General features: G+C 42.2%; 1 protein-coding gene across 4 annotated transcripts in view; it reads left to right on the top strand.

Moving 5' to 3' along the window:
* The window catches only part of LOC125452341 (cullin-9), a 176,803-nt gene that overhangs the window by 131,376 nt on the left and 28,954 nt on the right, over window positions 1–16,473 (top strand). For all 4 annotated transcript variants that reach the window (XM_059645126.1, XM_059645123.1, XM_059645124.1 and 1 more), the window contains exons 26-29: window positions 5,821–5,966; window positions 6,999–7,128; window positions 12,321–12,523; window positions 13,758–14,020. In XM_059645126.1, the coding sequence (XP_059501109.1) occupies window positions 5,821–5,966; window positions 6,999–7,128; window positions 12,321–12,523; window positions 13,758–14,020 (742 nt within the window). The remainder of the gene's footprint in view (window positions 1–5,820; window positions 5,967–6,998; window positions 7,129–12,320; window positions 12,524–13,757; window positions 14,021–16,473) is intronic.

Raw genomic sequence — 16,473 nt, 5'->3', positions numbered from 1 at the left:
CCTCCCATTCTTTAGATGACATGTCCATCATGGGCCTCCTGCAGTGCCACAATGACGCCACCCGAAGGTTGCAGGAACAGCAACTCATATTCCGCCTGGGAACCCTGCAGCCTAATGGTATCAACGTGGACTTCACCAGTTTCAAAATCTCCCCTTCCCCAACTGCGTCCCTAAACCAGCCCAGTTCGTCCCCTCCCCCCACTGCATCCCAAAATCAGTCCAACCTGTCTCTGCCTCCCTAACCGGTTCTTCCTTTCACCCATCCCTTACTCCCACCACAAGCTGCACCCCCATCTACCTACTAACCTCATCCCACCTCCTTGACCTGTCCGTCTTCCCTGGCCTGACCTATCCCCTCCCCACCTATACTCTCTCCCCCTATCTTCTTTTCTCTCCATCTTCGGTCCGCCTCCCCCTCTCCCTATTTATTCCAGAACCCTCACCCCATCCCCCTCTCTGATGAAGGGTCTAGGCCCGAAACGTCAGCTTTTGTGCTCCTGAGATGCTGCTTGGCCTGCTGTGTTCATCCAGCCTCACATTTTATTACCCATATTTTTCCTCTTGTTCCCTCTAATCCTTCTGCCAATCACCTCAAATCTGCGCTCCCTGATAATTCACCCCTCTGCTGGGGAACTAGTCTTCCCTGTCCACTCTATCCAAACCCCTTATTATTGTATACACTTTGACTAAGTCACCCCTCACCCTCTTTTGTTACAAGGAAAACAGCCTGTCCCTATCCAGTTGTTCCTCATAGAACATAGAACATTACAGCACAGTACAGGCCCTTCGGCCCTCGATGTTGTGCGGACCTGTCATGCCGATCTCAAGCCCGTCTAACCTACACTATTCCGTGTACGTCCATATGCTTATCCAATGACGCCTTAAATGTACCCAAAGTTGGCGAATCTACTAACGTTGCAAGCAAAGCATTCCATTCCCTTACTACTCTGAGTAAAGAAACTAGCTCTGACATCTGTCCTATATCTTTCAGCCCTCAATTTAAAGCTATGCCCCCTTGTGCTCGCCGTCACCATCCTAGGAAAAAGGCTCTCCCTATCCACCCTATCTAACCCTCTGATTATTTTATGTCTCAATTAAGTCACCTCTCAACCTTCTCTCTAATGAAAACAGCCTCAAGTCCCTCAGCCTTTCCTCGTAAGACCTTCCCTCCATACCAGGCAACATCCTAGTAAATCTCCTCTGCACCCTTTCCAAAGCTTCCACATCCTTCTTATAATGCGGTGACCAGAACTGTACGCAATACTCCAAGTGCGGCCGCACCAGAGTTTTGTACAGCTTCACCATAACCTCTTGGTTCCGGAACGCGATCCCTCTATTAATAAAAGCTAAAACACTGTATGCTGCCTTAACAGCCGTGTCAACCTGGGTGGCAACTTTCAAGGATCTGTGTACATGGACACCGAGATCTCTCTGCTCATCTACACTACTAAGAATCTTACCATTAGCCCAGTACTTTGCCTTCCGGTTACTCCTACCAAAGTGCATCACCTCACACCTGTCTGCATTAAACTCCATTTGCCACCTCTCAGCCCAGCTCTGCAGCTTATCTATGTCTCTCTGCAACCTACAGCATCCTTCGTCACTATCCACAACTCCACCGACCTTAGTGTCGTCTGCAAATTTACTAACCCATCCTTCTACGCCCTCATCCAGGTCATTTATAAAAATGACAAACAGCAGTGGACCCAACACCGACCCTTGCGGTACACCACTAGTAACTGGTCTCCAGGATGAACATTTCCCATCAACGACCCCCTCTGTCTTCTTTCAGCAAGCCAATTTCCGATCCAAACTGCTATATCTCCCACAATCCCATTCCTCCTTCCTCCTAAATTTAAGCTCTGGCAATCTTCTTGCTTATAAATCCCGTCCTAAAAAGAGGTTTTGGGAATGCAATTTGGTGTTTAGCGCCAAAGGCCCCTCAGTGATTTAAAAATTCAGGATGCTCAAGAGGCTAAGATTAGATAACTCCCATATCTGTGGCATGGGGGGCCTGGACCTAATGCAGAGTGGGGAGAACATGAAGGGGCCATGAAAAGAGAATTTTCAAATTGAGAAATTTCTTGACTGGGAGTGAGTGAATCTGCTTGTATAGAGGCTGATAGTGAGTGAGCCTTATTGCAAGCTGAGTTCTGGATAATAAGGTTTACAGAGGGTTGCATATGGGAGGTGACCCAGGTGTGCGTTATAGTAAGACCACAAGACGTAAGAGCAGAAATTAGGCCATTTGGCCCATCGAGTTTGCTCTGCCATTCTGTGGCAGTGAATTTCATAGATTTACCATTCTCTGGCTGAAGAAGTTTCTCCTTATCTCTGTTCTAAAAGGCCTTCCCTTTACTCTCAGGCTGTGCCCTCAGGCCCTCGTGTCTCCTACCAATGGAAGCATCTTCCCAACATCCACTTTGTCCAGGCCATACAGTATTCTGAAAGTTTCGATTAGATCCCCCCTCATCCTTCTAAACTCCAATGAATATAGTCTGAGTCCTCAGATGCTCCTCATATGTTAAGTTTTCCATTCCTGGGACCGTTCTTGTGAACCTCCTCTGAACCCACTCCAGGGCCAGTACATCCTTCCTGAGATATGGCGCCCAAAACTGCATGCAATAATAGTAGTTAGCTTTAGAGGTAAGAAAGGCATACATGAGGATTTCAGTAATGGATGAGCTGAGGTAGTGGTGATGTGACTGAAGTGGAAATAGCTGATTGTAGTGATGGTGTGGATATGTGGTCGTGAGCACCAGTTTTGTCAGCAGCCTAGTTCTCGGTTTGTTGCTAGGGAAGACTTCAAAGTGGGAGGAAAGATGGTTGTTTTAGATTGCCACTATTTAATTGGAGTAGATTTCCATTCATCCTGTACCAGTTCCATTTCTTGAAAACAGGCATGTTTTTGAAAGATGTTGTTGAGTGGTGGCTTGTCAATGAGAAATGAGAGGGGCTAGTGTCAAAGGAACGTTGGCCCAGTCATCTCCCCATCGGAAGTACCAAATGTAATGGCACAGCAGTGGGAAAGACAAGCGTTGCAGGTTATAGTCTGAATAAATTTACATCAACATGGGACTGGGAACATGTGGTCCCACCCATGTGTCCAATAAAGTGAGCCACAAGATGAAGGTGTGACATGGCTAACATTCTCAAGTTGTGTAGATCTTTTAAGCATTGTAATTGTACCAGCATCCATCACGTGCGGGGAGGCAATGGCTTCGTGGTATTATCACTGGACTGTTAAACCAGAGACCCAGATAACATCCTGGGGAGCTGGGTTTGAATCGTGCCATGGCAGATGGTGGAATTTGAATTCAATAACTATCTGGAATTAGCAATCTAATGATAACTGTGAATCCATTGTCAATTGTCAGAAAAACCCATCTGGCTCACAAATGTCCTACAGGGAAAGAAATCTGCTATCCTCACGTGGTCTGGCCTACATGTGACTCCAGACCCACAACAATGTGGTTGGCTCTTAACTGCTGTCTGGGCAATCCAAGGATAGGCAATAAATGCTACCTAGCCAGCGATGCCCTCATCCAGTGAATGAATAAAGATTTTAAAAAAAACTTGATCAGGAAGTTCATTCCACACGTGAACTGCCCTTTGTAAAGAAAAAGAAAAATTGCCTCGTGTCTTTTCAATCTCTCTCCTCACACCATAAAAGTGTGTCTCCTAGTCTTACAATTTCCCCAATGTGAGGAATTTCATCTATACTTCTCATTACTTTATACACATCTATCAGGTCACCTCTCAACCTCCTAGCCTTTCCTTATAACTCATACCTTCCACACTCAGCAATATCCTGGTAAATCTCTTCTGAACCCTCTACAGCTTGATAATACCCTTCCTATAACTGGGAAACCAGAACTGGACACAATATTTCCAGAAGAAGCCTCACCAATTTCCTGTACAACCTCAACATGCCTCCCCAACTCCTATACTCAAAATACTGAGCAAGGAAGGCAAGCATGCAAAACTCCTTTCTAATGTCTATGTGTGACAGAAACTTTAAAGAATAATGTACCTGCACCCCTAGGTCACACTGTTCTGCAACACTACCCAAGGCCCTACCATACCATTAATTGTATAAATCCTACCTTTGTTGTACCAAACATTTATCCAGATTGAATTCCATCTGCCACTTTTCAGCCCATTGATCTGTTTGATATAGATCCCTTTGTAATCATCGAAAACCTTTGTCATTGTCTATAATGTCATCTGCAAACGTACTAACCATGCCTTCTGTATTCACATCCAAATCACTTATATAAACGACAAGCAAAAGAGGACTCAAAACCGATCCCTATGGAACACCACTGGTCACAGGCCTCCAGTCCGAAAAGCTGTCTCCTGCCGTTAAACCAATTGTGTATCCAGTTGGCAAGCTCACCTTGAATCCTATGTGATCTAAGCTTACTAATTAGTGTACCATGTGGAATCTTGGTAACTTCCTGAAAAAATCAATCAAGTTGATGCGAATTACCTTGCACAAAGCTATGCTGACTATCCTTGATCAATTTTTGCCTCTCTAAATGGCCATAAATCCTGTCTTTAATAATCACCTCCCACAATTTATCTACAGCCAAAGTCAGACTCTCAAGTCTATAGTTCCCTGGTTTCTCCTTGCAACCTTTCTTAAGGACCAACATTAGCCACCCTCCAGTCATCAGGCATCTCACCTGTAGTTATAGATGATGCAAATATTTCTGCAAGGGGTCTCATAATTTCCTCCTTTATTTGCCACAACATGCTGGCTGGAAGTAGAATGTGGAGGAAAGAAGTACAAAGGAGGACTATCTTGATTTAATCAGCGGAGTGGCTCAAGATTCAAGAGAAAGAAGGATGAATTGTTCGGGAGTTGGGGTTCGAGCTTTGCCAGATGACGACAACAACAATGCTGTCAACAGGATAGATAACAATATTAGAATTAGATTTGAGGTAACAGTGGAGCAACTTAAGAGGGTAACAGCTTGAAGTAAGTGGGAGAGGAACATAGCAATCGAAATGATCGCTGTCATGCTGGCAGTTCTTAATGGAAAAGATTAATGAACATCCAACAGAGATACCTGAATGGAAGGAGAAAGCTGAAGATAGGAATAAATACCCGCTATGTTGGGGGGTAGGGGTAGATTCTGTCCAATGAGCTGGAATATGAAAGCATTGGAAAAGATCTCAAACTCATGTCATTGGGCTGAGGGTGAACAGGATGAAACTAAAGACCTGCTGAGGACTGTTTGCTCAGTCAGAAAGCATAAGGTCAGAAGGGATGGTGAAAACATGGCAAGGGATGAAATTGGAGGAAGGGATAAAATTTGGAGAAAGTGGTGGGGCGAGAAAGGATCTAGAGAGACATTTATATCCAAGTGTTTGAAGCTCATGGCCCTTTACATATGAAAGGAAGGGAAAAGAGTTTTTTGTTCAAGGCTGAAATAATACCACAGACCATGGACTCAGCTACTGAAGAAAGATCAAAGGAGGATTGAAATTTGAGGTGGAATGTGTATGGAGTATATCTGAGCTAGATTTGGTCATGGAAGAAGGATGTGGCTGTAGGTGCCCTCAGTTCTTATCTAGGATCAGTACTGTTAACCCGCTCAAATGCTGCTCAGCCTGCTGAGTATTTTCACCATTTTCAGTTGTTATTTCAGTTTTTCTTTTCACTATTCTGTTCAGCATTCACTTTTTCAGGTTTAAAGAAGCTTTCCTCTGCCTGTAAAGATATTTGTAGAATTGAACAGTGTTTAAATAGCAGTGTTCTAGAATCTGTTAGTGCCAAGCCTGGACTCTTAATTTCTGTCCTTACACTCTCAGGTCAGAATGTTTATGGGCTCAGCAGCACAAAGCCTCGACGGTTACAGTGGACGTGGCTAGGACATGCTGTCATCACCTTTGGATCGTTGACTTTGCGTGTGTCTACTCTGCAAATGTACATCCTACTGCACTTTAATGAACAGGAGGTAAACCAGAGCTGTCTATTTTAAAATTATTGTTTTATCCATCATTGTTGACTATTAGTAATTCAAACATTTGTGTGCAACATCCGTGTGTTCTGAATCTTAACCTGACTCTCAGTTGACCCTTTTATTTTTTGCGCTGATGTGACATTTTAACATTTTGAATAAATCCAATGGGTCATGTTACATATGCAGTATTGACTGTACCAAGGCTTTTGTAAACATGATATCATTTTACTGTAAAGACCGACAATGATTGCTGGTATTATTGGTCATTAGTTAAGAGTTTTGCATAAGATAATGTGATAATTACATAAAATTTTGTATTTAAAGACAAACTTTAACGATGCTGAGCTAGTTAGTTGTATAGACTAGCTATTGCAATTTTAAAGAGGTGCTAGAGCAAGCAGATCTTGGTTTATATACAGAAGTTTTACAAGACAGTGAGGCAAGGGACTCAGACTTCCTTTTCATCAAAAAACAGGGATCCTTGCTTTTATAAGAGTTTAAAAACAGGTCGGGTATGCCTTTGGTGAAGTCTCAGCCAGACTATTGTCTAATTCTATGTACCAAATCTTTATAAGGATGTCAACAATGAAAATGGTATCTGGGTGAGGGACTTCTGATATGTAGAGAGCCTAAAGAAGCTGGGACTGTTTTACTTGGAGTATGGGTGAGGGTTAAGGTAGAGATTGAATAGAAGTGTTGAAAATTAGAAGGGCTTTTGATAAGAGGGTGGTGAATCTGCAGAATACCACAAAAAGAAAGCAACCAGAGGGATAGGCTTGGGATCATTGGCAAAACGTCATGATTGAGTTAATCATTATGATCGATAATGCATTATCTGAGAGCAATGCCAGCAATTGAATATTGACTTTCAAAGGGATCTTCTAGGATGGCAGAGAAAAAGCAAAGAAGTAAAAGAAACTGCGTATCTTTTCCAGTAAAATTCGCACAGGCACAATAAACTGAATTAACTGCTGAAAGATCCTAAAATTCAGGCATTTTATACCTTTTTGCTTTCTTTTAAATAAGGAAATTCCTGTGGAGACCATCTTGAAATCGACAGGTTTGTCCCCAGTTTTGATTAGTCATGCACTGGAACCCCTGATAGGAGAAAATGACATCCTTGTGCAACCAGGCACTGACAAAAACAGACTCAAAGGTATGTGCATTCTTCCCTACCCTGTTCATTCTTTAGGTATTAATCCATCAACAATTTCTAGTTTTGAAAAAATGACGTTATTGTGTAAGAGGAGTGCGTTATTCTCCCAACGTCCTTTTTTCTATTTCTGGCCATGAATTGCAGTTTTTTGGAGCTGATGCTGCAGCCTCACTGGCACCTTGTGCATTTAACTATTGTTCATGTGAAGGTCATCACTCATCACAGTGAAACTAAATCACAGACTGAGCTGATTTGCAGTAGCGTATTATAATATTTACAAAGAGGAATTTACAAATAGGAATGGTTGAATTTAAACACAAATTTGGTTGTGTGTTATCCACTCCAAAATTGTAGAACTCCAAATACTGCTTCAGCTGAAATTGCCCAAATTGAGCATTGACCACAAGAGGAATTCTCAGTTTTGAAGCTCAGTTCCATTACATGTCATTTATTTGTGCAGCAGGCCATTGGAGGACTCTGCTTTTATATGTAATTTATTGTCATTAAAAGTAGCTGGAAGGCGTTTTGAAAATTGGCTTTTAATGCTGAGCACTGCAGTGGAAGAGTTTGATTTTACACCTGTACAGATTCAGGTGTAATGTGGAAAGGATTATTTACCCCATTGATGTTCTTACTGAGCTGCTGCATGTACCATGGATTTACAGTACATCAGTCTTGCAGAGGTTAACTTGCCTTCCTTTCTTGACCTGCTTGTGTCCTTTGAACATGGTTGGTCGCTTCATCCTTCTCCTAATACCTCTTGGCTGCTGTCCTCGTTCCATTCTTAGCGAGCAGACTGTAACCAGAAAATACTGGTAATGGCTTATCTTCCTGCTCGTGCACCATGGTTGCAGATGTTCTGCAAGAATTTATTCTTGTACCCTCCTTTTCTTCATCTGAATGTCACTATTCTCCCTCCCCACCCACCAAGTGAGATCTGAAAGCACAGTGTTAATTTTCACATGTATGCTGCCAACACAGCTGTTTTCTTAAATTGTCAGATATCCTTTGGATCACAAACCATTTTCTCCAGTTTAATGAGTTTTTTATTTATTTTTGTCACATGTAAGTTTTGTTTTGGGAACATACAGGCAGATCGTTGCAAACAAGTACCTACAGTTCATAGTGTGCTTAGACAAAGTGAAAGGTACAAGGGTAGGGCTGCACATAAGGTTAATGAAGGTAAGGTCAACATTAGATTTGAAATTAGAGAGGTCTATTCAGCCGTCCGATGACAGCAGGGAAGAAGCTGCTGTTGAAGATCTTGGTAAGTTTGTTCCAGCTTCTGTATCTTCTGCCTGACTGAACAAGTTGGGAGAGTGTGTTACTGGGGTGGGAGGTGTCTTTGATGTTGGCAGTCTTTCCAAGACAATGAGAAGTGTAAATGGAGTCCATGGTTAGAAGGCTGGGTTCCATGATAGTCTGGGCTATGCACACAACTTCCTGTAGTTTCTTGTGGCCCTGGGCAGTACAGTTGCCATACCAGGCCCATATGCACCCATATAGAATGCTTTCTGTGGTACATCTATAAAAGTTTGCACGTGTCCTTATGGACATACTGAATTTCCTAAGTCTCCTGAGGAAGAAGAGGCGTTGCTGTGCCGTCTTGACCATCGTATCTATGTGGGATGTCCAGGACAAATTGTCAGTTAACATCACTCCAAGGAACCTGATGCTCATTACTCTCTCCACCTCGACTTTGTAGACAGGGGTGAATACCCCTCCTTTCTTTTCTGAAATCAATGATCAGTTTCTTTTGTTTTGCCAACATTGGGAGAGAGGTTGTTATCGCTGCAGCATGACACCAAGCACACCCTCTTTTCCTCTTTACTGTCATCATTGTTTGACATCCAGCCTACAGCAGGGGTGTCGTCAGCAAACTTGTAGATGACACTTGTATGAAATTTGGCTACACAGTTATGGGTGTGCATGGAGTGCAGTAGGAGCTGGAGTAGGCATCTTTTGAAGGGCTCCAGTGTTGAGGATTATCATGGAAGAGGAGCTGTTGTCTGTCTTTGATTGTGGTATGTGGGTCAGGAAGCTGATGATCTGGTTGCAGAGTGTGGAGCTGAGACGTAAGTCTCTGAGTTTTGAGATTAGTTTGCTTGCAGTTGTAGTGTTGAAGGCAGAGCTATAGTCCCTGTGTAGGAGCCTGACGTACGTGTCCTTATTGTACAGGTATTCCAGGAATATATTCCAGATATTTCCAGCAGGGCTAAGGAAATAGTGTCTGCTGTGGACCTGTTTCACCAGGAAACAGAGGATGAAGATGGAAACTATTGTTTTCAGCCCTTGCTCTAAACTCCATTTGCTAACTGCCTACTGCCATTCTTTCCCTGCCAACGGTCTGTTATAAACCAGTCTAGTTGCAATTTTGGAGTCTAAACCTAAATCTTGAGGTCATGCCTACAACCAAACTCACTCACTCAATCTCTCATCCCCCATGTCCCTGATCAAGTTGCTTAGGAAATATCTACAACGGTGCCGATCCTCTTCTCACTGAATCTTGGCTCTCATCCTGTAGGTGAGTGCCTCCTCCAGCCAGGAGTAATGATTTCCCTTCAGGAAGGTCAGAAAGACCCCCATCAGATGATGTTGTGTGAATCTGGTTGATGCTCTGAAAAGCCACCACTGATAGTATCTCTTTTATCAGCTGTGCTTGTTCTGTGCTACCAAGCAACAATTTATGTAGAAATTACACAGAATAAACCTTGTCAAAACAGACCATTTGGCTCACCGAGTCAAATCTGAGGTTTGTCCTGCACTTGAACCTGCTCTCATTGGTCCTCATCTAAATATGCCATTGTAAAGAGCTGGATGATATTTCTGTTTACTCTGTCCCGGATATGGGACAAACTCATTAAATGACGAGGAGGGTTGAAGTGATAGAGACAGCAGTAGTGGTGAGGAGCAGCATGTAGACAAGAGTTAGGTGGTGGCCTAAGATCCTGAGGTACATGAGTTTAGAAACCTGGGAGTGCTCAGTGTAGCTGTTGCAGGTTTGCTGGCTGTGACTGCAAAAACAGTAATGCCACCAGGCAAATATAGTCCTACCCAGCTGAAAGACAAAGTAGAGTCATCGAACAAAAAAATTTTCTATCAATCATCCACAATCTCAGGATTTCCCAGAGCACTTTGTAGCCAGTTACATACCCATGATTATAATGTGAAAATTCTGCCACTCAGTTTGTACTTCCAGCTGAGGATTATAGACTATTACATCCCATGGCACTCACCTTTTCTTGCTCCAGCTTTCAGATATCCTGAGTAATCCAGTCTCCTATGGGGATGCTTCTGTTGAATTTGATCATCCTCATAATTTTGCAGGTGCCTGCTTTCTGCACCACCTATTATTGTCTCTTTTCTTCTCCGATGGTGTTTAGTGTATTGTCTGATTTCTCTTAGTAAAATTAGTTTGTATAATTTGTCTTTTTACATGAGGCATAACTCCTGTGAGAAAACTGGTGTAGTAAAATCTGGATAGTTATATTGTCTGGACTTTCAACACCGCACTGTGTACCAAGTTCACCTCAGAGGCTGAGTACTCGGCATTCAGGAGACAGTTTATATGTTTGGTGAATCATTACTGCATTAAAGAGCTGAAAGTCTCCGTTCCAGGCTGGAGTCTGTCCTCCATATAGTGTCTTTTGGATTTGTATTATTTGCAGCCTATTGTGCAGTACAAGGTGTTTTTAACATGCAATTTTGCACAGTATTGACAGTTTATACTTTGGACTAATATGCACAAAGAAATGTGTTTATGCATTTTCTGATATGAAATGGCTGCTGATGTATGTTTACTCACACAGTCTTAAATTCAGCAACGTGGGTCTGGTGGGGATAAATCACCACATGAAACTGCCAGTAGGGGTGAAGAGAGCTGAATTTGGTGCATCTCGATCATTGTCAATGTGTGCACTCTTAGACACACAATCACCGCTAATTTTACTCAAGAAGAGCAACTGCATAAAACATTTCTGAAGGATGTGGAAAGGTCTCACAGTTGAGAAGCACATTGTTACTATTTGACATAACAAGACGTAGAGCTGGATGAAGACAAGGGTCTTTTCCCTAGGATGAGAAAGTTCAAAACTAGGGGGCATATTTTTAAGGTGCGAAGAGGAAGTTTTAAAAAGGACACGAGGGGCAACTTTGTATTTAAACAGAGAATGGCTCATGTGTTGAATAAACTGTCAGAGGAAGTGGTGGATGCCAAGCAACAGCAGAGGAGCAGGAAAGCTGACGTTTCAGGTCTACGCCCTCCTTCAGAAATGGGGGAGGGGAAGGGAGTCCTGAAATAAATAGGCGGGGGGGGGGGGGGGGGAGTCAGATAGGTGGAGAGGAGACAGACAGGTCAAAGAGGTGAGGAGGGAGCCAGTAAAAGTGAGTGTAGGTGGGGAGTGTAGGTGATTAGGGCTTACCTGGAGCTGTGCTGTAATTAACTAGATTAAGGGTCATAGAGTTGTACAGTCTGCCAACAGACCCATTTGGCCCATCTAATCTGTGCCAACCATGTTCCCAAAGTAAACTATTCCCACTTGCCTGCATATGGCCCTTATCGCTGCAGACATTTTCTGTTCATGTACTTATCCAAATATCTTTTTAAATGCAACTACCTGCATCCACCACTTCCTCTGACAGTTTATTCAACACATGAGCCATTCTCTGTTTAAATACAAAGTTGCCCCTCGTGTCCTTTTTAAAACTTCCTCTTCGCACCTTAAAAATATGCCCCCTAGTTTTGAACTTTCTCATCCTAGGGAAAAGACCCTTGTCATTCACCTTATCTGTGCCCCTTGTGATTTTATAAACCTCTATAATGTCACCCCTTAACCTCCTGTGCACCAGTGAATAAAATCCCGGCCTATCCAGCCCCTCCCCCTCTCTCTAGCTTAACCATCCTTTCCTGGCATAATCCTGCTAAACCTTTTCTGAGTCTTCTCCTGTTTAATAATATCCTTCCTATATTTGAGCAACCAGAACTGCATACTGCATTGATAAGGTGCACTCATCCTCTGACTGGGTCAAATTTTAGGACAGAGAAACTGGTTCTAAGCCACTGGCCTGTCTTATTTCTTTCGTGTTCCTTTCCCACTTACATTAGCAGGCGTTTTGCATTATGCTCCTTCATTATGTGCCTAAGCAGCTGACTCCAATTGTGCTTTATTTCTAACATTTTTGTGTTCTTGTAGGAATCCTGAGGTTGAATGAAAAAGTATTATGCAGAGGATCAGCAAATAAGCAGTACTGTTCATTGCTGCCAAAACAAACCTATTTAAATGTGGATGAAGATGCTGCCAGCACATTAGAACGCAAGAGAAATGTTATCTATTGCATGATTGTACAGATCATGAAATCTGAGAAGGAACTTCATATCGACAATCTTGTATTCAAGGTAAATAACCTGTGAGTTACTGTCAGATTGTTATTGCTCCTAGGGCAGTGGTGATATAACATGAGGTCTAACAAGTAGTTTATATTCATGTCTTACTCCTCAAGATAATCCCAATAGCTAATGCTTCCTCATCAGCATCCCCAGTACTTTGTCCATTTTCTTCTTCTTCCCCTCCAGTGTATGAAAATTTGACAAAGGAAAGGTTACCACCTTCTCTTCAGGGGAAGTTAGAATGGGCAAAAATGCTGCCATTATTAATGCCCCCAGTTTTCTAAGAAATGAATTAAAACATGCCTTGTGTGACTCAGTTCACTCTTGTTCTCAGACCCAGTCAGAGGACAGCAAGCAACAGTCTGAATGCCTTCCCAGACTCATCACTGCCCATCCTTTAATGGATCAGAATTGGGGCAGTTGCAGAAAACCTTTATGATCCTCGAACTGAAGTCTGTGATCTTGTGGGGCGTTCTTGGACTGTTAGCCTAAAAAGATACTGGCCCATCCTTAATTTCCCCTCAGTATTCAATCAGTGAGCAATGTTTTACATTATGTCTGACATATGACATAAGTGACCGAGTGAAGGAAAATTGAGTGCTAGTCAGCTTTATGTAGCTTTCGAGTTGCTATGGTGAAGGCTTTGGGCACAGTTTGACCTGCCTAGCTCCACGTGTTTTCTGGTGTAAGAAGTGTCAGAGCTTTCCCTGAACCAGCATGTACAGTTTCATGAATGCCTTGATATTTGAAGCACTGAGGTACAATTTGACACGTAATAACTGCTCTTCAACAAGTCACTGAGCTAACTATTGTATTTTCCCAAGTCTGTGTCAGTAGAGTGTGATGTAAATGCATATGTACGCTCACCAAGTAGAGTGGGAATTCCTGGCAGATTTTTCCCAAATTGCAACAAAGGACATGGAATTAACCTTTAGGGCTCCAACTTGCTGCACTGTTTGGCTTCAGTTCATTTCGTAGAGAACAGAGATTTAATTGGAACTTGTCTGACCTGTGTGGTTTTGTACTAATCTGGGATTTAATCAGTGAAGCTTGACAGGCACATGAGATTGTGTTTAACGATTGAGAATCTGATTTTTTTGGGCCTCTTAATGCATGTACAGATTAGTTTATAAAGCTGTTTCCTTGTAACAAAGTGACGATTTTGGGTAAGTGCATGGGCCTACAGATTGCGCTGTAATTTTGAAGAGCTGTTTCTTATATTGTGTCACTGAACCATTTGCAGGTAATTGAAAGGTGTCAGAACCAGGAATCCAGTTTAGCGCATAAGTTCCTTCACTTTAACTGCAGCAATATGGACGTTCTGTCTTGCATCATGCATCTCATCAACAAAGGTTACATCAGACGGAATGACGACAACCCTCACATTCTGGAGTATGTGCTTGAGGACCCAGCAACCCCTCGGAAAGGACAAGCACAGACAATATTCAGAAAACTTGGAACAAAACCCATGGAGCCAAATGACAAAGAGAATCTGTCCTTATTTAGGTAACACCAAATTACCAGCGATCTACATCCATATAGCAATTAACTTCAGTTGTGCGACTGGCTTTGACTGCTTGCTTTTTACATCAGTTTGCACCTTAGCATGTGGCTATAACAGATCTTCAGTATGAGAGAAACTGCTTTAACTTTTGCATTTTGTGGGTTTAAAGCTATGTCACTGGACATGCTCCAGCTTTTAGTTTTTCAATTGAGATTCTACATTTGGACCAGTTGGCCAAGTAATGTGCACTACAGGAAGATAGTTTTCAGTGTATTTAAGGTAAGGTTGACTGTCTTCAATAAAAAATAGAAATGTGCAGGATTTTTAGAACTTCACAGCCCAAAGTGTCACTTGTACAACCTGGGGGTAAAGGTTTTCCATTTCTTTGGTCTCAAAGTTGCTTTCAATCAGCACTAGGAGTCCTTGGTGCCTTGAGCAAGTGGCCATTCATCATGCATAAGGACACTGGGTGTTTTTCTTTATCTTCACTTGCTCCTCTCTGTAATTCACATGCCCTTCTGTTTTGCCATTTAAGGTTGTGGGGACCCAAACTACTGTTAAGTAAACTTGGCAGAGCCAATGGGGCAATCTGGTTTACAGGGTTCCATTTTGTATCAAGACGAACAAGGTAATGTTACGTACACTAATCACAATTGCACCTTCAGCTTTCAAGTCACCAGTCTAGAATTTTAAAATGACCACAGCCTATATGTAGTATACACAGTTGGACTTCTGTATGCAGTAGGTTGAATCAGGCAAGGTCACGCAAGTATTAAATGGAAAATTAAATCTTGGAAAATTTGCATTTGTCAGGATTGAATTTGTTCTATTGGTAGAATCAACCAAATAGTATATTACAACAGAAACCATGTAATTGCTTTATTGAACCTCATCAATAACTTCAAAAGAATGACATTATATCACCTCATGTCTCCTGCACTGATGCATGTTTGTACTAGTGTCTGAGATTAGATTGTTCCATTTCAACCATTGTTGTAATAAAATGTTCTTTACAAATTTTTTGGTCATATAATTGCCCTCTCTTTTGTTTTTATTTCACTTTGGTGTTGATGACAAATAGTAAATTGAGACCCCACCAACATGAGCTCAGATCTTTCCTGGCATAATCAAAAATTAAGTGGTTTTAAATATTTGGATATGGCACTGTGGGCCACATACTGGCCTTTAAACTCTGGACCTGATTTCAAAGCAAGCCCAAATGACTTTCCTCCTTGAAACTGTGAAATGAGCTCAATCAGGTTGCTCCTTTATCAGTTTCATGTCCATCACCACGAGTACATTTCTATAGATGCTTTCCACCAACCAGTTATCTCCTCCACAGTACTGCTGTTCTTGTGAGATATGACAGTGGGAATTTAAAGGCATTTTAATTGTGTGTGATTAACTAAATGAACTATTTTCCCCCAGAACCATTCACTTTGAGCGTGGCTGGACTCTGTTCAGCATCATACCAGATTTTCTTCAGAACCAAAAATCTGTCTATCTTGGTTTCATTTTAAGTAACTCTCACATTTGCACAGTGTGTACTTGCATTTCAGATCTACACTACTGTTTGTGAGAAAGCATGCTTGACTTCTGGTCAGCTTGTGATTTAAAATGATAGCTTTCTCACCGAAGAAATATGGTTTATCAATATATGTCCTGATAAACTACTTTATTGTTTTGAAAGCAGTAGGCAGTTTGGCCCTTTGAGCCTGCTTGCCATTCAAGTAGGATCGTGGCTGATCTGACATTCTTCACATCCACTTTCCTGCCCTTTCCCTGTAGCCCTTGATTCCTCGACTGATCAAGAATCTACATATTTATCTCAGATTTCAGTATACAGAAGGACTGTAACCTCACAGATCTATGTGGTGTGCAGTTCCAAAGAGAGAGAGGCAACCCTCTGGGAGAAGAAATTGCTGCTCATTTCAGTTTTAAATTGGCACCCTTAAATTCTGAGGCTTCATTCATATACTCCCATGAGGGGAAACATCCTCTCAGCATTTACCCTGTCAAGCCCTTTGTTTCGGTCTGATCACCTCTCATTGTTCTAAATTCCAGTGAGTGGAGTCTCAAACTGTTTAGCCTTTACTTATAAAACAGTCCCTCTGTACCCAGGGATCATCCGAGTGAACCTCTCAACTGTCTCCAATGAAATGATATCTTTCCTTAAATAAGGGGACCAATGTTGCTCTCAGTACTCCAGATGTGGTCTCATCGCCTTGTACAGTTCCTATACTTGGGTAACCCCACAGTTTTCTGAAAGCAAGGGCAAACTTTGTATATTCATGCAACCTATAATCACAATTTTACCAGTTATGCTGTGGTATCAAACTGCTGAATCGGCGCTATGTTCCTCCAAACTAATATTCCCGAGGTGGTCTGACACCCGAAACTGAATGCAGGCTACCATATAGGATCTGATCAAGATTCTACAAAATAAAATCATGTT

This window comes from Stegostoma tigrinum, chromosome 4 (assembly GCF_030684315.1).
Source record: "Stegostoma tigrinum isolate sSteTig4 chromosome 4, sSteTig4.hap1, whole genome shotgun sequence".
Lineage (NCBI taxonomy): Eukaryota > Metazoa > Chordata > Chondrichthyes > Orectolobiformes > Stegostomatidae > Stegostoma > Stegostoma tigrinum.
The sequence above is the reverse complement of the archived record's forward strand: the minus strand, read 5'-3'. Positions and strand labels throughout refer to the sequence as shown.